The sequence below is a fragment of the Panicum hallii genome, chromosome 7, assembly GCF_002211085.1.
Source record: "Panicum hallii strain FIL2 chromosome 7, PHallii_v3.1, whole genome shotgun sequence".
Classification (NCBI taxonomy): domain Eukaryota; kingdom Viridiplantae; phylum Streptophyta; class Magnoliopsida; order Poales; family Poaceae; genus Panicum; species Panicum hallii.
In genome coordinates this window covers 39,579,565-39,601,660 of record NC_038048.1, presented here as the reverse complement: position 1 = coordinate 39,601,660, position 22,096 = coordinate 39,579,565, and the positions used below count along the sequence as shown (strand labels likewise).

General features: G+C 48.5%; 3 protein-coding genes across 3 annotated transcripts; all 3 read right to left on the bottom strand.

Annotated features, from left to right (window-relative positions):
- Positions 1-4,815: 4,815 nt before the first annotated feature.
- On the bottom strand, positions 4,816-6,566 carry LOC112901093 (protein G1-like4). The gene is made up of 3 exons (XM_025969925.1): positions 6,334-6,566; positions 6,126-6,199; positions 4,816-5,785 (listed from the first exon to the last, which is right to left on the bottom strand). Exon 3 carries the CDS (start codon positions 5,772-5,774, stop codon positions 5,175-5,177), a length of 600 nt encoding a protein of 199 aa, XP_025825710.1. The 5' UTR covers positions 5,775-5,785; positions 6,126-6,199; positions 6,334-6,566; the 3' UTR covers positions 4,816-5,174.
- A 6,405-nt stretch (positions 6,567-12,971) lies between these two features.
- LOC112901293 (probable low-specificity L-threonine aldolase 2) lies at positions 12,972-16,670 on the bottom strand. Its single transcript, XM_025970174.1, has 9 exons — positions 16,228-16,670; positions 16,011-16,122; positions 15,742-15,792; positions 15,572-15,643; positions 15,336-15,468; positions 15,025-15,083; positions 14,842-14,939; positions 14,512-14,578; positions 12,972-13,055 (listed from the first exon to the last, which is right to left on the bottom strand). The coding sequence occupies exons 1-9, from the start codon at positions 16,668-16,670 to the stop codon at positions 12,972-12,974; spliced, it is 1,119 nt and encodes a 372-aa protein (XP_025825959.1).
- A 1,842-nt stretch (positions 16,671-18,512) lies between these two features.
- LOC112900110 (protein CUP-SHAPED COTYLEDON 1-like) lies at positions 18,513-21,220 on the bottom strand. Its single transcript, XM_025968852.1, has 3 exons — positions 20,805-21,220; positions 19,339-19,607; positions 18,513-19,213 (listed from the first exon to the last, which is right to left on the bottom strand). Exons 1-3 carry the CDS (start codon positions 20,971-20,973, stop codon positions 18,800-18,802), a joined length of 852 nt encoding a protein of 283 aa, XP_025824637.1. The 5' UTR covers positions 20,974-21,220; the 3' UTR covers positions 18,513-18,799.
- Positions 21,221-22,096: the final 876 nt, after the last annotated feature.

Sequence of the window (22,096 nt, the reverse complement as noted above, 5' to 3'; positions counted from 1 at the left end):
ACCACAAGAACAGAGCATTGAGCTTACCAGGACATCTGTTAGCAATGGTCTTCATGGGCCGAACTATGACCGCACACAAACCCGCCCGCTGTCTGCAGAACGAAACATCGATGTCTTTGCTCTGCCTGGAACGGTGGCCTCATGGGCCATATGCTAGCTCGGCCGTTTAGCGCTAAATAAATACTTGGGCTGCTGCTCCGGAGTGAGCATGGGCCTGAAGCCTAGTGAAAAAGATCTGCACTTGGCGGGCCCTGTAGCGCTCCGTTTGCGCAGATATGGGCCTGACGGCCCGCTGATCCGCTGCGCGTGTTCGGCTCTGGCCCGGCGCGCCGCTGCCTGCTGATTGTTCCAGGCGCTTGGGGGGCGGGGCTCGCAGCCAGCGAGGAGAACCAGCACCGCGGGAGGAGGGCGCGTCCGTTTGTGCTCGTCGGCACGCGCGCTGAGCTGAGCCCGAGCTTGAGCTGCCGCGATGACGATGGGGCCGCACGCGGGCCCTCGGCAGCGCGACCACCGCGCGGAGAGAGGACGGAGCACCGGCTCTGGCGCGCGCTCCGCTGGGCCGTCGTCGTCTCGTCCCCGAGCGCCGACACAGAGTACCGCGACCCACGCGCGACGGTGACCCGCGCCGGGCCCCGCCCCGACCGATCGAGTCAAATGCCTAGCACCCCGTCAAGCCCCCTGCGTGCGCCGGCGGGGGATCAGCCCGGCCGCCCGGCTGCAGCCTGCAGGCGCGGCCCCAGCAGCACGTACACAGCAATGGCGGCAGAACAGGACGCGGCGCGCGGGGCACAAGGCCACAGGGAGCAAAAATCACCAGTCGCCGTGAGATCCTGATGCCAGCTCGTCCGGCAGGCCCGCCCGGTCCCATGGACAGGGGAAATGCGCTAGCTCATCTGGAACGATGCCTGCTAGATTTTGATCCGAAGCTGTTCATGATTAGCTTCTCTTTTTTTTAAAAAAAAACATTCATGATTAGTTTCGGCTATGCCTATGATTGGTGAGCTCTTTGTTAACTTGTTAATGCAAGGAGAGTGATTATTGTACTATTGTTAACTTGTTAATATAAGGGGAGTGACTATTACTGCACGAACACAAGAACGAGTCAGCACGTGCGACATGCGTGTCCCGACCACCGCAGAAAGCTGCTGCTGCTGGTGGCTGCATGCACTGACGCTAGCTCTCGAAGCGCGAGCGCGTACTACCTTTGACCCTTTGTACCGGTTCTACACCAGTACAGTGTAGCAATATATGTCAGTGACTTTGCGCGACGCGATTCGTCACAGAAATTGTATGGGGGTACGGTCTTTGCTTTAACCCCTACGAGTGCGTGTGCAGTGTAATCCACAAAACGTCTTGCATTGCTAGACCGATGCAGCATTCATCCATCATATGTTGTCACGTACTCTCACATGGACGCACATTGCACTGTCCGGATTTAGTGATTCCGTTTTTGCCGGCAGAATCTAAGAGCCGATTTTTTTAGAGCTTCACCTGCTTCTAATTTTTTATGGGAACTTATTATCTGACATGAGTGATTTAATCTCTATTATAGAAAGGGACATAATCTACTTCATTAGTCTCAGCCGGCTAGTCCCGGACCTAAGGAGAAGTAATGTATAGGGAACACATTAGTTCCGACCAGTGGCTCCAACTGGGATTAAAGAGGACTCTTCAATCCCGGTTGAGGTTACCACCCAGAACTAAAGGTCTCGAGATATTAGCCCCTACATATTGTTAACACCAGCTAGGACTAAGAGGTCCTTTAGTTCCAGTTGCTGTCCCGTGACTAAATGGTCCTCTACGGGTTAGTTCGAAAGAAAAAACATCCCACCCAAAGTTACATGTGTGTTATGTAGATGGGTTGATAATGATTTATGCTCGAGCTAAAAGGTCATAGGTTGGAGTCCTAGGTGCAGATACTTTTTTTTACCTTGCACATGCGCTTTAGTCCCGGATGTGCTCAAGAGGGTTAGGAACCAGGACTGCATCCCAGTTCTGTAGTAGTGAATAGCTGAGAGTGATTCTCTGTGATTAACTTTATGAAAAAAACTCTATGCGAGAAGTGAATCATGAAAAACTACTTTTTTAGCTCCCAGCTCCTTCATTTCAAAAAATCAGTTCACAAAATTAATATAAAATCATTTGTATTTGAAAAATTATTTGGCAGAGCTCCTTTTGGATTCAACCTAAACAGAGCTCAAGATGAGTTTCACTACTTGTTACCACGTACGCGCACACAAATATATAGGGACCTTCTTTAGCATTTCATGTCACAGCCAAGCTCTGTCATTGGAATGGCGTTGGCAGCAGCTCCATCCGATCCAGAGGCTGCAACCATTTCCTAGAAAATATATGTCGTGCTGCACGAAGAGTTCATGGAAGGTGCACAAAGGCGAGTCCGTATAGTATATGTTAGTGATATAGCTCAATCTCTTGGACTACTCATTAGTGCTCTTTAATTTGTATCACCATCCGATCTCCGCCCCCCTCGCCGGCCTCTCTGTGCACTTCATTCTAGCATTATACCTTGCGCGTCTCTGAAATAGAGACGATCCTCCCACCCTGACTCTTGCAAACCAGTCAGGCACATGCAATTGCATCTGCTAGCTAATAGTAGTTCTTGAATAATGAGCATTTGCTCCCGCTATTTTGTGTGGGAAATGTAATTCTATTCAAGACAAATCAACGACGCACTGCACACTTCGAATTAGCCATGAGATGCGATCAGGAAAGTTAAAGCCAGCAATTAACTAATGAAATCTATGAAGCCTTGAATATCGAACCATGGATACCTGAAAAACATTCATTAATCGCTAATAACAATCACAAAGTTTCAATTTTGCAGCAAATTAAGGCATGAGTGCATGTATTAGCAGTACTATAAATCAAGATTAGTTATGCACCATCCAGATTTGCATCCCGTTTCTATTGACTATATTAAGCAAATTAAGATATAAAAGGCATGTGCACATTTAATTTTACGCCGAATGCATGTTATATGCATAGGGTCATCTCATATGTAGTACTGAGTTTGGACCTTAAATTGAACACTTAATACGAGTTTAGGGACCTGAAACTGTAGATTAATAGATCCAGGCACGAGCTAGGTAACACCTGCCCCTTACAGGCTCAAGGATTGTCAGTGTCAAAAGTAATATAACAAATAAAATTGCAGCCGATTTTTTGCTTGCTAATTATAACCCCAACATACATATGTCGGTACTAACCTAAGATAGCAAGCTGCTTATCCATCATTTCACGGCAAAATGGCTTATGATAAATCCAAGAAAATTGTTCAACTCTTTCAAAGATTTAATTCAAAATTGTATAACAATCCGTTCGGTTAATTAGAAACAAAGTGATGCCTGGTATAGATATGATAACTAAGTTTAACAATTGATTCCAACAAGATATATTGATCTACCATAATGTAATGAAAATATGCTCCAATATAATTCAAAATGTTCATGATGTTATCCATATGCGAAGTTTATAAGTTCTGCCACATGTATTTGAACAATGAAATTCTTTTACAGAGAGGAAGAGTACGTGCATATTTAGAAAATCAGTTCGGCAATGAGGGACGTAACTACATTTCAGTGCTTCCTATCTACTCCTATGCCTCTTCTTTTATTTTGATTAGTACTTAAAAGATGCTGATCAAAGTATGGATTCATTCATTCATTAATTACTTAAAAATACCTATTGGATGAAGCACATACATGAACTGCATGTCGTAAAATATAAATAGTTAAAAATACCCTGTACCACCAGATAGCACATTCTCATATGATAAAAGATAAGTTGTAGTTAGATAGTGTTTCCTATGCGCTGTTATTACTTCTGTGTGTTTGATCATGGTACATGTCAATATGCAAGAAATGGCAATTAGTTATGTAAGTAGTAAGCTTGCAACTTCCACATGTACCAGCAAAATTAAAGACACCACTGAGAAAAATAAATGTTGCATATATGTGATATATTAACCTATGTGTTTGAACAACTTTTTTCTTGATAACAATGTTTCGAACACATGTACGTGCATATATAACATAACTGACAAGGAATTGTATCAGAGATTTCATTTCAATTCGTTTTTATTTGGTTAGTTTCTAATGTCAAGGTGAAATTATATCACAACTCTGTTGTAGAATATTTGTTCCCAAATGCCCTAACCCTAGGCGCAAATTAATGATTTCAGAGGATCAGTCAGTAGGAACTAATGAACAACATACTAGATCACCAAAGGAAACCTAGCAAGCAAGGAAGCATGTGTTCGTATGCTTCAAGTACCCCAAGAACATCAAATAGCAGAGCTAGCCCCCACGATGGGACGAGACTATTCAGAAACCCATGGGGGGAAAAGATCGATCGTGAAACAAAGGACAGCCAGGCCAGTTGTAAGAGAAGAATAGCTCCGATTGATGACACACATGCTGCATCCAGTACTCGCAAGAGAATGCACATCCAAGCCATAGCAAGAAGGAGCATCACTAGTGGGTAGTACATGCATGCATATACTTGTCCGATGCTCCTATTATTTGGTGCGTGGCACTGTGTCGCGCTCTCGCCGTGCAGGCAACTGTGCATGCACCACTCACATCGATCTCACTACCCAAGCACACTACTGCATCCCAGTACCATAAAAAGGAAACGAAACAGGAATCAAAACAAGAAACTAGAGATGCTGCTGCTGCCTGCTGGCCAGAATCGAATTGACACATGCATGCGTAGACGGACGGACACACACATCAAGAGAGAGAGAGGGGGGGGGGGGGGGGGGCTTTCAAGTCTTCCACAAACAGCAAGAGAGATCTCCATATATGTATCTCCCTGTCCCTAGCTAGAACTCGAAGGACACACTCCTCTTGTTCAAAGTACAGCAAACACTTGCTCACTCCTACAAGCAAATAGACTCGACAACACCAAAGCTAAAGCCAATCGAAGCACACAAGCAATGCAGTACACGCAGGCAGCAGCACCCACTACTTACTACTGGTGCTTCTCAAGGTAGAGTGCACGGATCAGCAGCATGAAGGAAGCCACTGCCATGCACATGCATGCATGCATTCATCATACGCGAACTGAATGATACATAAAATATGTAGATGCTCGAGCTCAATCTGGCATACCGGCCAAATAGGAGAGGGAGCGTAGGGTCGATCAGATCGAGCTCAGCAGGCGGCGCCGGCGGGTGGCGGGGGCGGCGGCTGGTGGGGGTGGCCGTGGAGGCCGCCGCTGCCGTCTCCCTGCAGCTGCTGCGGCTTCTTGCGCTTCTTCTTCTCGTAGCTGACGCCGCGGGCGCGGGCCTGGTGCTCGCGGACCTCGCGGAGGTAGAGGCGGACGGCGCGCGCAGCGAAGGGGTTGGACTCCGGGCGGCCCCCGTTCTCCTCGAAGGCGGCGCGGAGGCGGCCCACGAGGGCGTCGAGGCTGCCCCAGGCCTGGCGGAGCGGGCAGGGGCACGGCGCCGGCGGGTTCGGGTGGCCGAAGAAGGGGCACGCCGCGCCGTGCACCTTGGTCTTGCCGAACTGGTCCAGGTAGCGTAGGAACTCCAGGACGTGGGCGCCGCTGCACTGCGCCAGGCTCAGCGGCGGCCGGTGGTTCCGCAGGTACTGCCCGAACGTGTTCCAGTCGCGCCGCTTCTGCGCCTCGTATCGGCTCGGCGACTGCGGCGTCATCGAACCAACGGACGGCGACGCGCCTCCGCTGCTCGATCTGATGCCGCCGTTGCCCCCTCCCGACGAGGGGCTGTCGGGGTTCGGCGACATGTCCATGGATCAGCTAGCTAGGAAGAATAAGAGAAGAAGAAAAGAAAGCAGTGTGGCTGTGAGCTGAAACAATTTCCTCTTTAGTTAAATCCAGTAGGGATCTACCTTACTGTTCTTCGCCCAATGAAATGACTATTTGCATATCAATATAATACTAGCTAATACTGGTAAAGGTTTACTCCATCTTCTCGTAAGCATGATGAGTTCAATGATTACTTGTGTCATTGTGTGCGCATGAGCATTTTTGTAGCATACAAGTGGATGCAGATACATCCGAGAGGACTAGAACAGGTATATGTCTCTTTCTGTGTGGGAAATTCTTCTCCGCAAAAAAGAATAAAGAAAGGAACAAGTTACCTTTGGGTGGAGTTAGCAGCCGAGCTTGTTGGATCTCACAGCTGGTGTACGAATTGGAGGCTGGCTTCTTGAGTCTGCACAAGATCCATGGAGCATCAGCTGAGAGGCAAGCAATGATCACATAAGCAACAAGAAGATATGATCACTAAGCATTGGAATGGTCTGGAATATAGCTGCTGGTTGATCGATCTCATCTGCTGCTTCTTACTCTTTCCCAGTGCTGGCCGGTGGCGGTATTATGTAGTAACAGTTGCTGCAGAGGCTGCTGGTTCACTCATAGGCCCATCATCTGGTGATTGGGGATGATCTGCAGGGAGAGCACCAGCTTCAGGACTACTATCTGTTTGAATGTGTGGGGAATTGCATGTTGCTGCTTCTATTTTTAGGGGGAGCGAAGGGGCTGGTGGAGGGTGGTGTTTGGCCTAAAAAGGAGAGATGTGAAGTGACTGAGACATGGAGTGCACAGTGGTGAGCAGCAGTGCTAGGGCTTTTCTAGTGAAGGGTGGGGGAGAAAAAGGACACTGGGCGAGGCGTGAAAGGTGACGTGACAAAAGCAATATTTTCTAAGTGATAGGGAATGTACGGCCTTTGTAGATGCTGTCGTCGTTTCAGCGCACGGGAGTTGATGTGGTGATTAGGGCGGCCCCTACCGGTTGCTTCAACAGGGCCGGGGCGATATGCTGATCTAATTATGGCAGCTTAGCTCGCATCTCAGATATAAAGTGACCTAGGTTCAATGGCACCATTTGAAAACTCGAGCTAAGCTAAGCTCACCATATCTGAGATGCCATTGATCAACCTAGATCAGTGCATTTATTTGAGCTTAAATATTTTTATAGTACATTTATTTGATATTGTACATGCCAATATATTTTTTAGAAAACCTGTTTAAAACTAGATAAGTTTAACTTAGGACAGAACTAAAATAACTTATAATTTGGAACACTCGAACATTACTGGTAGAATTTGTCTTCAATCTCCTTAGAAATATACTAGTCGTATCACACTGGACATCCCCCTGATTACCTTACTATTACTCTTTGTGCAATATCATATTCCAAGTACTGGGGCTTTTGGCATACATTGTATTCCTGTATCCATCATATTAGCCCCCGAACTCTACTCAAAATGAAGGACATTATTAATTAGTAGGTTATTTCTTGAGAGGCAGAATTTCCAAAACTTTCGTCCGAGGAAAATTTTCGACTTATAAGAACTCTCCCTCTACCCAACCTTAAGCTTTGAGCTTTGGACTTCCGAGAAAGCGTAGTTCATCTTTCATTCCTAACATCAGTAATTGAGCTATTCAGTCAGGGGGTTATATTAACCATCTGCTCTTCTGAACGTTCATTTTTGTTATTCATTTGATCGGGAAATATACGCAAGGCCAGTGTGCACCGTACCATACTTAATTTACCGTCCTACTAGATCCAAAACCTACTACTTTTCTCCGGCCACAGATAAATGCTGGCCAGCATATATAATATATAATAGCTCATATATTATTAGCCTATATATGATCCAGATATATAGCATGGATATCATGCATATGTGCTAGGGTGTGGTAATATTCCTTGTGTTACATGTGTCATATATATTACCTATAGTTGAAGTTGTGATGCTGCCTTTATTTGAGCTATATTATTGTAACATACATACAGGCACAAGCTAGGCACACCAGAAATAATCTGCTGCATATATACAAATTCCAACATAAGAGTCAAGTAAATATTTTTCGCTATTGGCAACTCCAGGATGCATGACGACATGGCTACTAAACAAACAAGAACGTAACGGAAGAAATGCCTAATTTTCTCTACAGGATGATTTGATCGCCTGACTGATGCGCTAGTATTCTGTGCAGTACTCTAACGGTACTATCGATGACCAGAACCATATATAGGTGTTGGCCTCCTTTGCATATGAGGACACTAATCTATCAGAGGATTATAATAAATGCACTACTAATATAAGATATATATATGTATATAGTTCAGGGTCGATTTGGTGATACTAATTGGATGTTTTTGTTTTTTTTATGTATCCTTAGTCAAAGTTAGAAAAGTTTGATTTTGAACAAAATTAAAGTGACTAATAATATTAAACGGAGGCAGTATATCTCAAAGGATTTCTTTTAGAGAAGATGTCTTTAGCACTTTATTTCATTTGGAAATAAAGCGAGACTGAGGTCCCAAATAAACTCACTTAATTATGTTTGAATTGATGCCATGCATCGGTTAGCTAGCTTAATACTCCTATATGTATTTTATAAGTTGAACATAGTAGTTGTATAGTTTCTTGAAGTGACCCGCACGAAAGAGGCATTACTGAAACACAGCTAGGCAGGAATCTTGCTAGGGCCCGGCAGGTAAGTGCTATGCCAATAGCAACGCAATCAAGAAACAGTTGCACATCGGGAAAAGAGTTAGCAACTTGAGAGCACGGGCAAGCTTCATTATTGGTGCCATGCATCTAGCAGCTAGAGCCAGCCCATGTGGAACTTAACCAAATTTTTCGAAGAAATTGACGAGAGTTGATCCCAGGATCTCCTTGGGTTTCACGTTCCAACTATTTCAAATGAAAATAGTACTCAACAAAGTACAAACGTTAAAGCACTGGTTCACGGTTAAAATAATGTAGAGACGATGTATATCACACTGGTGCTATCTCATCAATTATTGTGGTCCCCTACATTGTAATGCAGATCAGTCTATATGTAAACAGTTAAAGCTAAAATAATATTAATTCATTTGGAACATAAAAAAATAACTTTGGATCAGTGGCACATCTAGAAGCTTTCTAGAGCCTCAGCGACCCTCACTATGCTAAATATTTTTTTCAATAAACAAGATCCAAATAACTCAAAATAAAGCACAAACAGTTAGCTTACATTTTTCTTAAAAAATCAGTACTATTTTCATATTTTTCTAATTTAAAATGAATTAATTTTGAATTTTTAGTTCGATCTAGATTTTTTTAATTCTAAAAAATAAAAAACCACCAAAATACTAAATTTGTCCGGTTTTGATTGTAGAATGGTCTTTGTTATTCGGTTTTACAACTTATGGTTGAATCGTGCTAGTTGGAGTGTGGAAATCGAACTTTCCTTTTCGATTATAGTAATCAAATTTTCTGGTTAAGATAAATATTACTCAAAAACATTGGTGGGTTAAGCAGCGGACTCCGTGTGAGGCTTTAAACATTTTACAGCCTGTTTTATTATCGTAGTTTCCCAAAACTATGGCATCTAGAAGCTACATAGTTTGTTTTTCTAAAAAAATATTATTTAGGCATGTTTGTTTTGTTTAAAAAAGTCTATTTTTTAATTCAAAATCTGTTTAATTTGAACATGCATTTATGCGCAGGAATAGGCATGGAGAGACGCCACTCCTATGAAAGGACGTGATGAAGGTTGAAGCCTTGAAGGTTGCCCATCGAAAAGATCTTGAGGTCGAGTGATTTGATCCGAAACAAGGGCATGGCGCCATGGGTTACATTGTATTGCTGCATGCATGGTGATGATCTAGGCCGGTTTAGCACTCACGCGTCTTCCCAGGCGCTCTACTACAGCGTTCAGTCTCTCCACTAAGGGTGTGTTTATTTCCTGGGGTCTAAAGTTTAGAGTGGTCACATCAAAAAGAATCTTATCATTTAGAAGTATTAAATAAAATCTAATTATAAAACTAATTGCATAACCCAGGGCTAATCTGCGAGACGAATCTAATGAGGTATATTAGTTCATGATTAGCGGATGATTACTGTAGCATCACTGTGGCAAATTATGGATTAATTAGGCTCATTAAATTTGTCACGCGAATTAGCACCCAGCCGTGCAAAAAGTTTTATAAACAGATTTTATTTAACACTTCTAAATAGTAAAATTCTTTTTGATATGATGGGTCTAATATTTAGAGGGTAGGAAACGAACAGTGCCTAGCTAAGCTCGTAGCACACGCCGTACAGAGATTCGAGAACATGATGGGAGGCCTAGCCTGTAAGTCTTTCTAGGAGTCTCGTCCTTGACGGTTCAGAAAGACGGCCAATCAGGCGATGGCAAGGCAATGAGTTGGTGTCTTCAGTGATTACTCGGTGATGGCCACCCGTGTCTACTAGTACCTGCGTGCTTTTGGAGACCGGGCGGGAACGGGAAGCCAGCAGTGGTGAACTGGAGGCTCGCTCCGATATCGATCCCTTTCTTTGGCCAACGGAAGCACAGCGCAGCCGTCTGAACGCACGGGCCGGGCCTTGCTCGACTCATGTTCTCATCAGTCGCAGGCAGATCGGACGACGTCAATCTTGAGCGGGCGCCTTGACTTCAGTGCTGTCGCCTGGGCAGCACGACCTGCCACCGGGACATGATGGAAAGAAAACACGAGTCGAAATGCATTCGTCGTTCTCTAGTCGTGGGGAACAGGTAGCATCGACCAAGGTGGATGTCTGTGTGATCCCAATAACCCAGAGGTGGAGCTAATTGAAGGTGAAAAGTTTTCAGTGACCTGACAAAACGTTGGCGTTTCCCCAGTTGCCTCACAGTCACACGTACTCCCATGCACCTACCTGAGACGATCTATCATCCATGTGGCCATGTCTCAGTTCAAGAAATCTGGTGTTGGAGTAGTCGAGCGAGCCCTACTGCCTGCCTGGTGATCAGTTGGTAGCTCATGGCATGAATCATCTTCACTGTTTCTGATCATCGACAGACAGACAGACACGCATCAGGCCCAGAGCAAGCAGTTTTACCACCCGTCCGTGGGTAACCAACCGAACCGCCGCGCGGGGGCGGGCCTGGCAGGAAGGCCAGAAGCGTCCCGGGCCTAGCAGCTCTAAACGGCCGAACCAGCATATGGCCCATGAGGCGACTGTTTCCCGCGGCGGCGGGCCGGGGCGCCGACGCGCGGGGGGCCACCGCGCCGTACGGGTGCGCCCCGCGCCCGCGGCAGCGAGATCGCGCGGCGGCTCTCGTGATCATGCCCTGCTCGTCACGAGACTTGTACGCACCCTCCCTTCTCATCGTCGGCCCCCGTCCGGTCACGTCTGCGTTCCGCGGCCGTCGCAGCGCTGTGGCGCCGCCGCCGAGACGCTGCCGCGCCGTCCGTGCGTGCGCAGGCGGCGGCCACATCAGCCGTCAGGTGTGGTGATGTGCGCCGAGACGTTTTCCTCCGCCTGGATCGCACTCAAGAGTCAAGATGCCGACCAATCCCAGTCGCACGGAGGTCGGGAAGCCGGCGGGCGGTGGCGGATCACAAGGCCGGCCGGGGCCGGGGACGATCTGCATCTGATTGAGCCTCCGGATGGCCGCGTCCGCACGCACTGCGCCTACTGCCAGCACAGTGGCCTTGACGCTGATATTTCTCTGGGTACCTAGCACGCCCCACGCCTGTTCCGTGCTAGGGCACAGCGGGGCTGTAGCGTAGACGACAGAACTAGCATGGTACGGGGCTGCGGCAGCAGGGAGGCTGGGACGCATCTTCACAAACAACATGGCAAGTGGTTGTACGTTCCAGCGGCATCAGCAGGCGACTAGGTGCGTGCGATCTGACGGCTCAAGTACGTTAGGGCGGAACAGTCGGCTCGCAGGGCGGCGCTGATGCGCAAGCCGCGGCCGGTGGCGTACAGCCCCATCGTTCAGGCCGATCTCGACAGCGGCGTCACCATTGCTTCATGGTGGGGTGGTGGTGCTGCCGGGCAGGAACTCCGGGTGAAAGTCATTCCCCGATCTTATATCGGTGTCAACAACGGTGTCGTTTTTTCTTCGTTTTTCCTCTAAGGTGTTGTCGTGGTATTTCTTTGAGACTGTCCATGGATCTCCGAGTGAAAATTTAATTCTAGCTTTCTGGATAAGGCGGTGATGGCGTCTTTGACGTTATTTTTTTCTTGAAGCGTCGTCTTGGAGATCCCTCGGTCCAGCTTTGTTACCTCAGCGGCATCAGACGATTCGGATATCAAGTTTCTAAGAAGACGATAGATGTGATGATTTGGTACTGCACTAACACTGTAGAAGGATGAAACGTGGACGAAGAGAAGGATTGAAGCTTAGTTTTCTTAATTTTATTTTTTTAGAGTTTTCCTTCTTTAAGATTCTCGTTTAATGTTTAGAGTCTAAAAACTCTTGTAACCATTGGCCATAGACATTCACACGTGAACTTCAAGGCCGGCATTTTTCTTTATCTTTAAAAAAAGTACAATAGGACATACCTGGCAGCAGCAGTTCCTGTATGATAATTGATAAGCCTTTACTAGTAATTCCTAAACCTGAACGATGTCAACCTAAACATATGCTAATTAAATCTCGTCAATCAAGCATAAAGCCTAAACATTAAAAATTGATTGATCCTTGGCGCATATATATATATATATATATCCTCCAGACTCCAGGCAGAGCACGCAAATAAAGAGCAGGCTCGAACTGATGTTATTTGGCGGCCCATGAAGCTCACTTCTAGCACCCGACAGAGATCCTGTTAAGCCCAGCTAGCACTGTTCTACTTCTACCAGAACCTGTATTATTCCCTGGGCCAGGTATTTAGCATTGACAATGCTTGGGTTTTACCTTCACTTTCCACTGTTTTCCCTCGCTCTCTGAATCAACGTCCTCTTCTAAATCTTTTCCTTGTGATATCTACTAGACTTTTATTTCAGGAAAAGATTCACGTCGTCTCCAGCAAGTGAAAGCGAATAAAGCAATTCTGGAAAGGTAAACCACGGCGCAAGACTGAACACGTCCGAGCAAAGAGTGAACAGCAAGTCTTATTCTTCAGTCGCTAGTGTTGATCGCAATGCAAACAAGCAGGGGCACCGAGCTGGTACATCAGCACGGTAGAAATGAAGTGCACAAGCTAGTGTCCTCTAGTACCCATACGAGTTTTTGGTTGCACCATCTGCCAAATGCTCGGATTCAGTATCGCCCATCAGCAGCTCTTCAACAGCTTTCTGAGAACAAAGGATCATATCAATTCCACTCACACTGCCATACACGAAATGGAACACATTAATAGTGAAAAGAGTTAACAAACTCAGACAATTTCACTCTCTCCCACGCGTCGCTCCTCCTAGGGGGCGGCTCGGGCAGAACCCGCTCCTCCAAGTGCCGCCGCCCCCAGCTCTGCCTCCCCCGACTCGCCGCTGCCCGAGCGGCCGTAAGAAAGGGGCGGGGGGGGGGGGGGGCGCTCCACTTCTCCTCCTTTCTCTCCTTTCTCCTTTCCTCCCTCACCCTCTCTTGGTGGCTAGCCCGTCCATGGTGGCGTCGGCTTTTCCCGGCGACCCGCAACCAGATCCGCCTCGCGTTTAGCCGGATCCACGCCCTCCATCACCGAATCTGCTCTACTAGAGCCTCTGCGTGGCGGGGCACAGCCTGGGCACGGCGGCGGCACCGTCCGCGGCCTGGGCGCGGCACCTGCGGCCGGCTCACGGTGGGGTGCTGCTACAGCCGCCCCCGCGGCCTATACGACGGCATCTGTAGCCTGGGCAGCCAGAGGGGCGTGGCAGCGGCGTCCGCAGCCTGGGGCCCACCTGCGGCGGCTCCCATGGCTACGCGCGGCAGGGGCATGGCTTGGCGGTGCCGCGGCGTGCGGGGCCCGGCTTCGGCGGTTCTATGGCCTTCACGCGGCCCCTGGTGGTGGTGTGCTCGGCGGGGACGGCCGTGTTGTGCACGGCGGTGCCAGGTGACGACAGGGACGTCCGTTTTAGTCACCTGCACCACTCTTGCTGTGGTCAGATCTGCTGCCGTTGCCCCGGGGATTGGTCGAGGTGCTGGCGAAAGCTTGGACGACGACGTTCGCGGACGCCGCTACCTTCTTGGAGGCGTCCTTTGGCACCTCTCCGCCTCTCCATGCCGGATGTTGCGGGTGAAAACCTAACCCATCTTGGGCTGGTGTCGGCGGCGCCTTCGGCGATGTAACCTTCTTGAAGGCGATGCCAGGTTAATCCGGATGGCAGTGACGGCCATCGACAGGGTGTGCTACCTCTTCTCTTCCTTTCTTCCTCCTTTGAAAAAAACTAAAAAACGTTGCTTGTGTTGGTGCAGCTCGTGTCGAAGGCCCAATCCGACCGCACAGGGTGTGCAGAGGCTCTGGTCGATGACCCAATCCGACCGGGCAGAGTGAGTTGAGGCCTGGGTCGATGTCCCAATCTGACCTGGGCAGCAGTGTTGAGTCATGGTGGTGGCGCGACAGGTGGTTTTGAGTGGAGTTGAGTTGAGTTGCGCTGATGTCCCAATCCAACCGGTTGTTATTGAGTCGAGTTGAGAGTAGTTGTGCGGTCGTGCTGGCCAGTGGTGGTGTCGTTGTTGGTTGTTGTGGTGCCCAGTCGGAATGTTATTTTTTTAATATAATCGGCAGCTCTCTTGCCTGGTTCGTAAAAAAAAGAAATGGTGAAAGCTTTTGCATACCTCAAAACATGTCAGTGCATATTGAACATCGCTATCCGAAATATGGTAATGGAGGACTACCCTGACACTGCATAAGCATAGGGATCATATGGACAGTTATAATATGATGCAGTATAATAGTATGATCTATGTATAAAAAAAGGCTGATATTTATTGCTAAACTTGGGAATTCCACTGAAATTAGGAATGGTATGCTTAAGATATGATCGCAAAGGTAACTGGAAGTCTGTTAAGGCATTGGAACTTCACCTTTTTTTTTTTGTTATCCTGATTATTCTTATTAAAAAATACTGAACATGCTAGATCTTTTCAAAGAGGATGGAACTTCACCTTTTTAAACTCCTCGGATTTGCAAGCACGTTGCGCTTTTCCAGGATTTGGCACAGCTTGTACGATGATATGCGTGAATCCACAATATCAAAGAACACCTTACAAAGTATAGCATATGGTTTAAATGGGACTACAGTTATATAGTAGGAAATGAGATGTATTAAAATGATCTAGCAGGCTAACCATGTTGGTCTCGACTGAAGCTGAATCCACTGTAAACTGTTCAATCTTATTCAGTCCCTCTAGGTAAATGAACAAGATATACAAGTTCAGCACATCAAGTTGCATTGGCAAGGATTACGATTTGTTTTTCAGAAAATGCAATGGAACATTTTATTGTTTTTTATTTGTACTAAGTAGGATTAAAGCTGAGGAAACAAAGATTGTAGAGGGAATTATTTTTTCTTTCTGTAAAAAATCATGGTGGTAATTGAAGACTTGTGAATAATGGATATCAAAATGAAGTGAAGTTAGATTCCAGAAAAACATGAAACCTGCCAAAGATTTAGCCCTTCTGTGGTCATCCGCAAGCTTTCCCACAGTGTCACGAACGGCAACATGGGCAGCAGCACACAGAACTCCAACCTGCCTCATTCCACCACCTAGGGTCTTCCTAAGAAATTTGGCCTGAAGGTATTGTTCAGATTTCCAGTATTGCTTTATTTTTGCAGTTTTTTTTTAAGAAAATGCATATCTACAGTTGAAAACTTAGGAACCCAGTTGATCAGACCTTGTCAATGAAGGCCTTTGAACCAACGATAACTGATCCAACAGGTGCACCTAAACCTTTAGATAGGCATACCTGCAGTTTAAGTTTCAGTGAGAAATAGAAGCACCATCATATAGTGCAGTCCACGCAAATGTAAGTAATGTAACTGAGCCCAGGAAACTGGAGCATACCGAAACTGAATCAGCAGCTTTCACAAGTCTGTCTACAGGAACTCCAAGTGCCTGGCACAATGAGCACAATGGATCAGAGGCCACGACGCATGCACATACATATTTTTAAGACCTATAAGTGAAAAGGCTGCAACTGCACTTGTTGCTTAGATATATGGTTTATCTTTCAGATGTCAACACTCTAAAACTGATCTCTGAAAGCTGTCGCAGACAGTATCAGAATTCAGAAGCAGACTGTAAACTGGCAGCCCATGCACCGTACTACTCACCACGGAAGCGTTAAAAATGCGAGCTCCATCAAGATGGAGCTTCAGGCCACGACTCCTGGCAATTTCGCCAACCTTGTCCGTATATTCTACAGATAAACATCTTCCACCAGAACTGTAGAAACAGAAACAAACAAACGAGCTAGTTAGATTAAAAAAAACTGTATTTTCACCAGCAGGATCCGATCCCCGACGACGGGTACTTGGGCCGGCAACTCACTTTACATGTGTGTTCTCCAAACAGATGAGCCTGGTGGTCGGGTAATATATCACCCCATCCGGACTCCTGATGGCGGCGACGATCCTGTCGATGTCCATGGTGCCGTCGGGGTTGCTCCTGACGGGCCTGGGGTGCACGCCGCCGATGGTGGCGATCCCCCCGTTCTCGTAGAGGTGGATGTGCGAGTCGTCCCCGAGGATGACCTCGCTGCCCCGGACGTCGCAGTGGGTGAGGACGGAGACGAGGTTGGCCATGGTGCCCGAGGGCACGAAGAGCGCGGCCTCCTTGCCCATGAGCGCCGCCATCTCCGCCTCGAAGCGCCGCACGGTGGGGTCCCCGTCCCGGACGTCGTCGCCGACGTCGGCCGCGGCCATGGCGGCGCGCATGGCCTCCGTGGGCTTGGTGACCGTGTCCGCGCGCAGGTCCACCACCCTGGCCGCCATTCCCGAACCCTGCTCTGCCCGCGCGACCGCGCCGCTCCAACTCCGCGGCGGCGACAGAGGAGAGTGGCGGCGACAGAGGAGAGGATCAGGATGGAGGAGGATCGCGGGTCATGGAATTTGTGTGGGCGCTCGTTCTCGTCACGTAGGAGGAGGGAGTTTGGTACCAAACTTTGTCAGATTACGGTTGCTTTCTGTTTCGAGTTCGACAAAATCCTTCACGCTTTCAGAGCTAACCAGAAGCGTAGGGTTCGCACGCACGTATCTCCTGTATGATGACGGCGATGGTGATCCGGATTGCACTTACTGCCATGGGTGGACAGGCCGCCTGTTTCTTCGTCACAAGCCCTGTTCCAAAGATCGAGATGCCTGTGAAGTAATAGGAACGTGGTTGCCTGATCATGGCACTGCCACGGCTCGTATATATATGGGCAAGAGCCAAAGATACAGCCTGAGCGTATGAGAGTCCTAGCTGACAAGCTACGCTAACCAAACCGAGCCACCTATGTGTTACAAAAGATTATGAGTTCTTCTAACCAATGCCAAGCCAGCAACTGAACTTCCAAGCAGGGACAAATAAAGAAGCCGTTCACTGTGGGGGGTAGGCGGGCCGTATCACGCATTGAGAGAGAGAGAGAGAGAGAGAGAGAGAGAGAGAGAGAGAGAGCGCAACTTATCACCTGACTGACGCACCATGCGGCCCAGGCAGCAATTTTAGCCGTCCTAACTGCAGGCGGGCCGTGAAGGCCATAATCGCTCCCGGGCCTAGCTAGCTAAGCCAGCCCATACCTGGCACGATCGCGCACCTTGATGAAAATGGAAAGTTGGGCCGAGAAGTAGAGCTGGGCTAGAAAGGTGTGGTCTAGCTAGTTTATGACATTTTTCTCAAAAAAAGCTAGTTTATGAAATGAGATAAAATGGACATATGTATGGTCTCCAATCCATACCATGTGCCAAGAATTCAAGATTCCGGTGCATGATAGCCTGCTGGCAACGTGGACTGAAAGTGGAGAGATCCGTGGCAGTAGCTTTCCAGATTGATTCTCTCTTGATAGCAATTCAAGGCTTTTCTAAAAAAGATATTTGGAGGAGGGAACTCTCGCTCTCTGTACATCTAAAAAAGGGGTCAAGGTCTCCACCTGACTAGTTATATTCTGCAGCTATGGTAAAATCTGAGACAAACGTTCACAAGATTTTATTAGGTATTTTGGGCATAGAGAAAATACCATTCAATTTGGGCAAATAGGACTCTTTTTCCCTAAGCTTGACACTCCTTTCGCACGTGGGCTCATTCACATAAGACATGAACTATAAGTGGTGGTCATTTGGCGTAGAAAAAAGTTATTTTCATTATCCTTTTTGCGGAACACATAAACATGTAGATGTTTATATACACACACGCTCATCCCTATGGACGCGAACATGCGTACTCCACGCTTCACCTCTGCAGATCTTAAAATTGACGAAGTCACAAGTGTGACGTGTTGTCTACAAGCACAACGTGTACAATTGAAAAGGATTATTAATACCTGAAATGCGAGCACTCTTGAGGAGTCACGTGGGCATGGTTCCAGTACAATAATGAACCAAAACAACCGAGTTAAATTTGCATCTTAAAATTGCATTTTTCATGTGTTGAACTCAGGATACGTTGGCTCTGATTTTATTTCCTTCAAACCACCAGCAAGATATTATCTTCCATTAAATAGCTATATGAGCTATGTATTTTCTAGTGAAAAAAGGAAAATATACATACTCATATACTGAGAGAGAGAGAGAGAGCTCGTATACTTGGGATACCACACACATGCATATACTTGAATTGGGATACCACACACATGCATATACTTGAATTGACTTTATTATTTTATTTACAACTATAAGACTGAAGAGAAGAGATACATACAACTGGCGTCATGCAGGTGAATCAAACCATCTATCGTATGCACATGCACACTACTTTCCTTTCCTTTTTTTTAATTGGGGGGCAAGGTGCACGTACTCTAAGAATTTCCAATCTAACCTCACACTACGTACCTACTACAGAAGACTAGAGGGTACCAATGGAATTAATTCAATCTATGCACAATCCATGACACTGATGCGCAGTACGTTCTCCACGCATCAGCTAGCTAGCCCATCCACCCCTGCGGGAACCCCATGCCCCCAATGTTCGCCATGTCCTCGAAGCCGGTGTCGTAGTAGAAGCCGCCGCACCCGTCCCCTACTCCCCTGGAGCCTAGCCCGGCCATCATCGGCGAGCTGGTCACCTCCTGCGGCGGGAAGTGGTCGAGGACCGAGCCGTACTGCCACATCGCCACGTTCACCAGCAGCGGGTCGAAGCCACCGACGACGTCCTCCTGCGGCGGAGGCGCGAAGCCCGCCGCCTGGTCAAAGTACGCTTCCACCATGGGCTGGTGGTCATCCGGCATAGCCACCGCCGCCTGCGACGATGAGCCGTCTAAGGTCGGCGAGGATGAGCCGGCGGCGTTGTCCTGCTCGCCGTCCTTCCGTTTCTGGAACACCCTGCAGAGCACCCAGTCCTCCTGCACAGCAACGCGCGGCCAGCAGTGTTAGTTGTGTGCATCCAAGTTAGCATACTGTGTGGTGGCGGCTGGCCGGGGCAACCGATTTGACCTGACGCGAGGACGACGGCCTGCCGGGCGGTTACCTTGGGTGGCGTATGCGGCGAGTCGAGGCGGAACTCGTGCATGACCCAGCAGGACTTGACGCCGTTGGGTGCGCGGCCCTGGTAGAAGACGAGCGTCTTCCTCATGCCGACGATGGCGCGCGCCGCCGCCGGGCTGCGCACCTCGCGGTCCTTGCCCGTGGCCTTCCAGTACCCCGTCTTGGTGGCGCGGTTCGTGCGCGACCCCGTCGCGTACTTGCGGTCCCGGAAGCTGAAGAAGTACCACTCGCTCGCCGTCAGCTTGGCCGCGTCTGATCAGACATCAAGAGAGACCATATCCCAATGCAAATTAGCTCAACACGTGTCGATTACCTATGAACAGCAATGCATATCTTCGAGGGAGTTTGTAACTGGAATGTTTGAGATGATCAGCCAGCGATCGGCTACCGGAAGGTGAAGCTTTGAAGGAACTGAAAGACGGAATCGTGACTGTTACTCATGCCTGACGTGTAGCTAGGCGAAATGGGACTGGACTGAAGGGCGCCATCAAGATGGTGACGAGTAGGCAAGGACACGCTTGCGTTGGGATCAGTGAACTCATCGTTGACAGAGATTACACCGGACGCTTATGGAATATATATTGATTAAGGACCATTATTGCAGACGCATATGGAACATTAATTACGGGGGATTGACACTGACTACACTAGACAGAACATCAACAGGTGACCACTGATGACTAGTCCAATCAGTATCGGTTTGAAAGGGGAAAAAACACACGCCTCCAAAACTACACATATTTAGGTGATTTACTTGCGTGATTTTCTATTTGATCAAGTGTGGTATGTTATTAGCTTTTTTTCTTAGTCCTACTCCTACATGACTAATGTTGAATAACGGTAAGTGTTAAATGAACACGCAAGTTTATTCAGTGATTTTAAACAAAGACATGTTAAAAGAAATCATAATAAAAGACACATCACCTCATTGCTTGTTGTTTGTTTTTAGATATATGGAAACATGTATGTTCCGGCGTCTGCGCCATGTGATGCACGCAGCCTTATCCTTGTTGCTTGTTGCCACCACCAAGGGCGCCAATAATGCTAGGTACCTTTAACAGAAGCCATGCTAACCTATACATGGCATCATCAGCGAAGGCCACACATCTCTCTCTCTCTCTTTTCCTTTTCACTCGTAAATCATGTTCTTAATAATAGTGATGATTAGACCTCTCTCAGCTTGCATAGAAACGCCAACACGTCCTATTCTCAAACCCGTCAATCGGTGTACCGACCGAGGATATAGGGGGATTGACACGAACGACGGTACGACGAACGAACACCTTGATCAAGAGACAGAAGGCATCCGTCGGAAGCTTTAGATTCTTGGGACAACAATCACGAGAGAGACACGGTGTGTGATAGAATTGAAGAGATGAACATCCAGGGGGTTCTGGGAGAAAGAAAGAGAGAGACAGAGAAAGAGATGACCGGGGCGGGGTGGCTCACCTGGAAGCTCCCATGGCTCGCGCGCGTGCAGGTCGACCTCCACCAGCGTCCCCTGCGCGGCGCGCTCGTTGGCCACCTTCTTGTAGAGGTAGTGGCAGACCAGCTCCTCGTCGCTGGGGTAGAACCTGAACCCCGGCGGCAATGTGGACTCGATCTCCCTCAGCCCCATCCCTAGCTCCCTGCCGGTCGATCGATGATCCTTTTCTTTGGTGCTGCAACTAATTAACCTCCCTATGAATGTATAGGCTGTAGCTAGCTGTCTGAACTGAAGCACACACTAGATGGCCGGACAAGCAGAGACTCGATCAACTACTTCGTCCTTGCAACCTGCTGGGTTTGCTTTTAAGCTACAGGAGATGGGGTGACACGGAACCGAAGCAAGAGCTACTCTGATGGATGTCTTGGGCGTGCTGGGTCTCCGGCTGGGTCCTTTTATAGAGAGGTGCCTGCCAGGGGAGGCGGACGAGGAGGCAAGGAGCAGGAGGGTGCTGGTGGTGGCTAGCAAGCGAAAGAAGCCACTGTTAGTTGACAGCAGCGCGCGCGACCCCCACGGTCGTGTCACACGGAGGACACGGAGCAGAGACGAGGAGAGGGGCTACCCCACACACCGCGTTGGCCGCGCCGCTGCTGCCCTAGCCTATGCAGCCAGCTGACGATCGAGCACGCGCAGAGGCAGCCTAGCTATTTGGCTGCTGGCAACTGATCGAGCTCCCCGTCGCTATCCCCTATCTGTGGCGGGCGCGCGTCGCCATCGCCGGAGCCAGGCTGATGAGGTGGAAGATTCGAACGCCACCGATCGACGGCACACGAGAAGCTGGCGCCCCCGGCCGATCCGGATCGCCTGCTGGCGGCGAGGAGGCCCAGCCTCGCAAGTTATCCATCCCCGCCCGGGAAGTCATGGAGCCGATGGCGAGAGGATCGAGCTGAGGGCAACGCGCCGCGCGTGACGCACCAGAAGCTTAACCTGGCCAGCCAGCTGCCCAGCTCTTCCTTGCTCCGGTAGATGTATATGTATGCTGCTCCTACGTGGAACGCGCGCGATGAAACTTGCAAGCTTCCCCCCTTCCGATCTCCTTTTCCTCCGTTGGCGTTCGGCAGGATTGCGGCTTTGCGCGCGCGCTCCGCGGAGGAAGGAAGGGATTAACCCGAGGGGGGAAAAAGGAGAAAAGGACGGGTTCCGTTTGAGGTTGTTAGCTCGGGTATGATTAGGGGCGACGGCGACGTCGACGTGACGCCCCACCCCCCCGGGGGATGCGCGCGCGCAAATAATGCAGTAGTGGCAGTGGACCACG

What these genes read in the sequence shown, in the direction of transcription:
- LOC112901093 (XM_025969925.1), bottom strand. Translation starts at nt 5,774, where the DNA reads ATGGACATGTCGCCGAACCCCGACAGCCCCTCGTCGGGAGGGGGCAAC.
- LOC112901293 (XM_025970174.1), bottom strand. Translation starts at nt 16,670, where the DNA reads ATGGCGGCCAGGGTGGTGGACCTGCGCGCGGACACGGTCACCAAGCCC. An exon ending in AAGCTGCTGATTCAGTTTCG is followed by an intron (nt 15,644 to 15,741) that starts GTATGCTCCAGT and finishes CTTAAACTGCAG; the next exon opens with GTATGCCTATCTAAAGGTTT. An exon ending in AATCCGAGGAGTTTAAAAAG is followed by an intron (nt 14,579 to 14,841) that starts GTGAAGTTCCAT and finishes ATGCTTATGCAG; the next exon opens with TGTCAGGGTAGTCCTCCATT.
- LOC112900110 (XM_025968852.1), bottom strand. Translation starts at nt 20,973, where the DNA reads ATGGGGCTGAGGGAGATCGAGTCCACATTGCCGCCGGGGTTCAGGTTC. An exon ending in CGAGCCATGGGAGCTTCCAG is followed by an intron (nt 19,608 to 20,804) that starts GTGAGCCACCCC and finishes ATGTCTGATCAG; the next exon opens with ACGCGGCCAAGCTGACGGCG. An exon ending in CGCCGCATACGCCACCCAAG is followed by an intron (nt 19,214 to 19,338) that starts GTAACCGCCCGG and finishes GTTGCTGTGCAG; the next exon opens with GAGGACTGGGTGCTCTGCAG.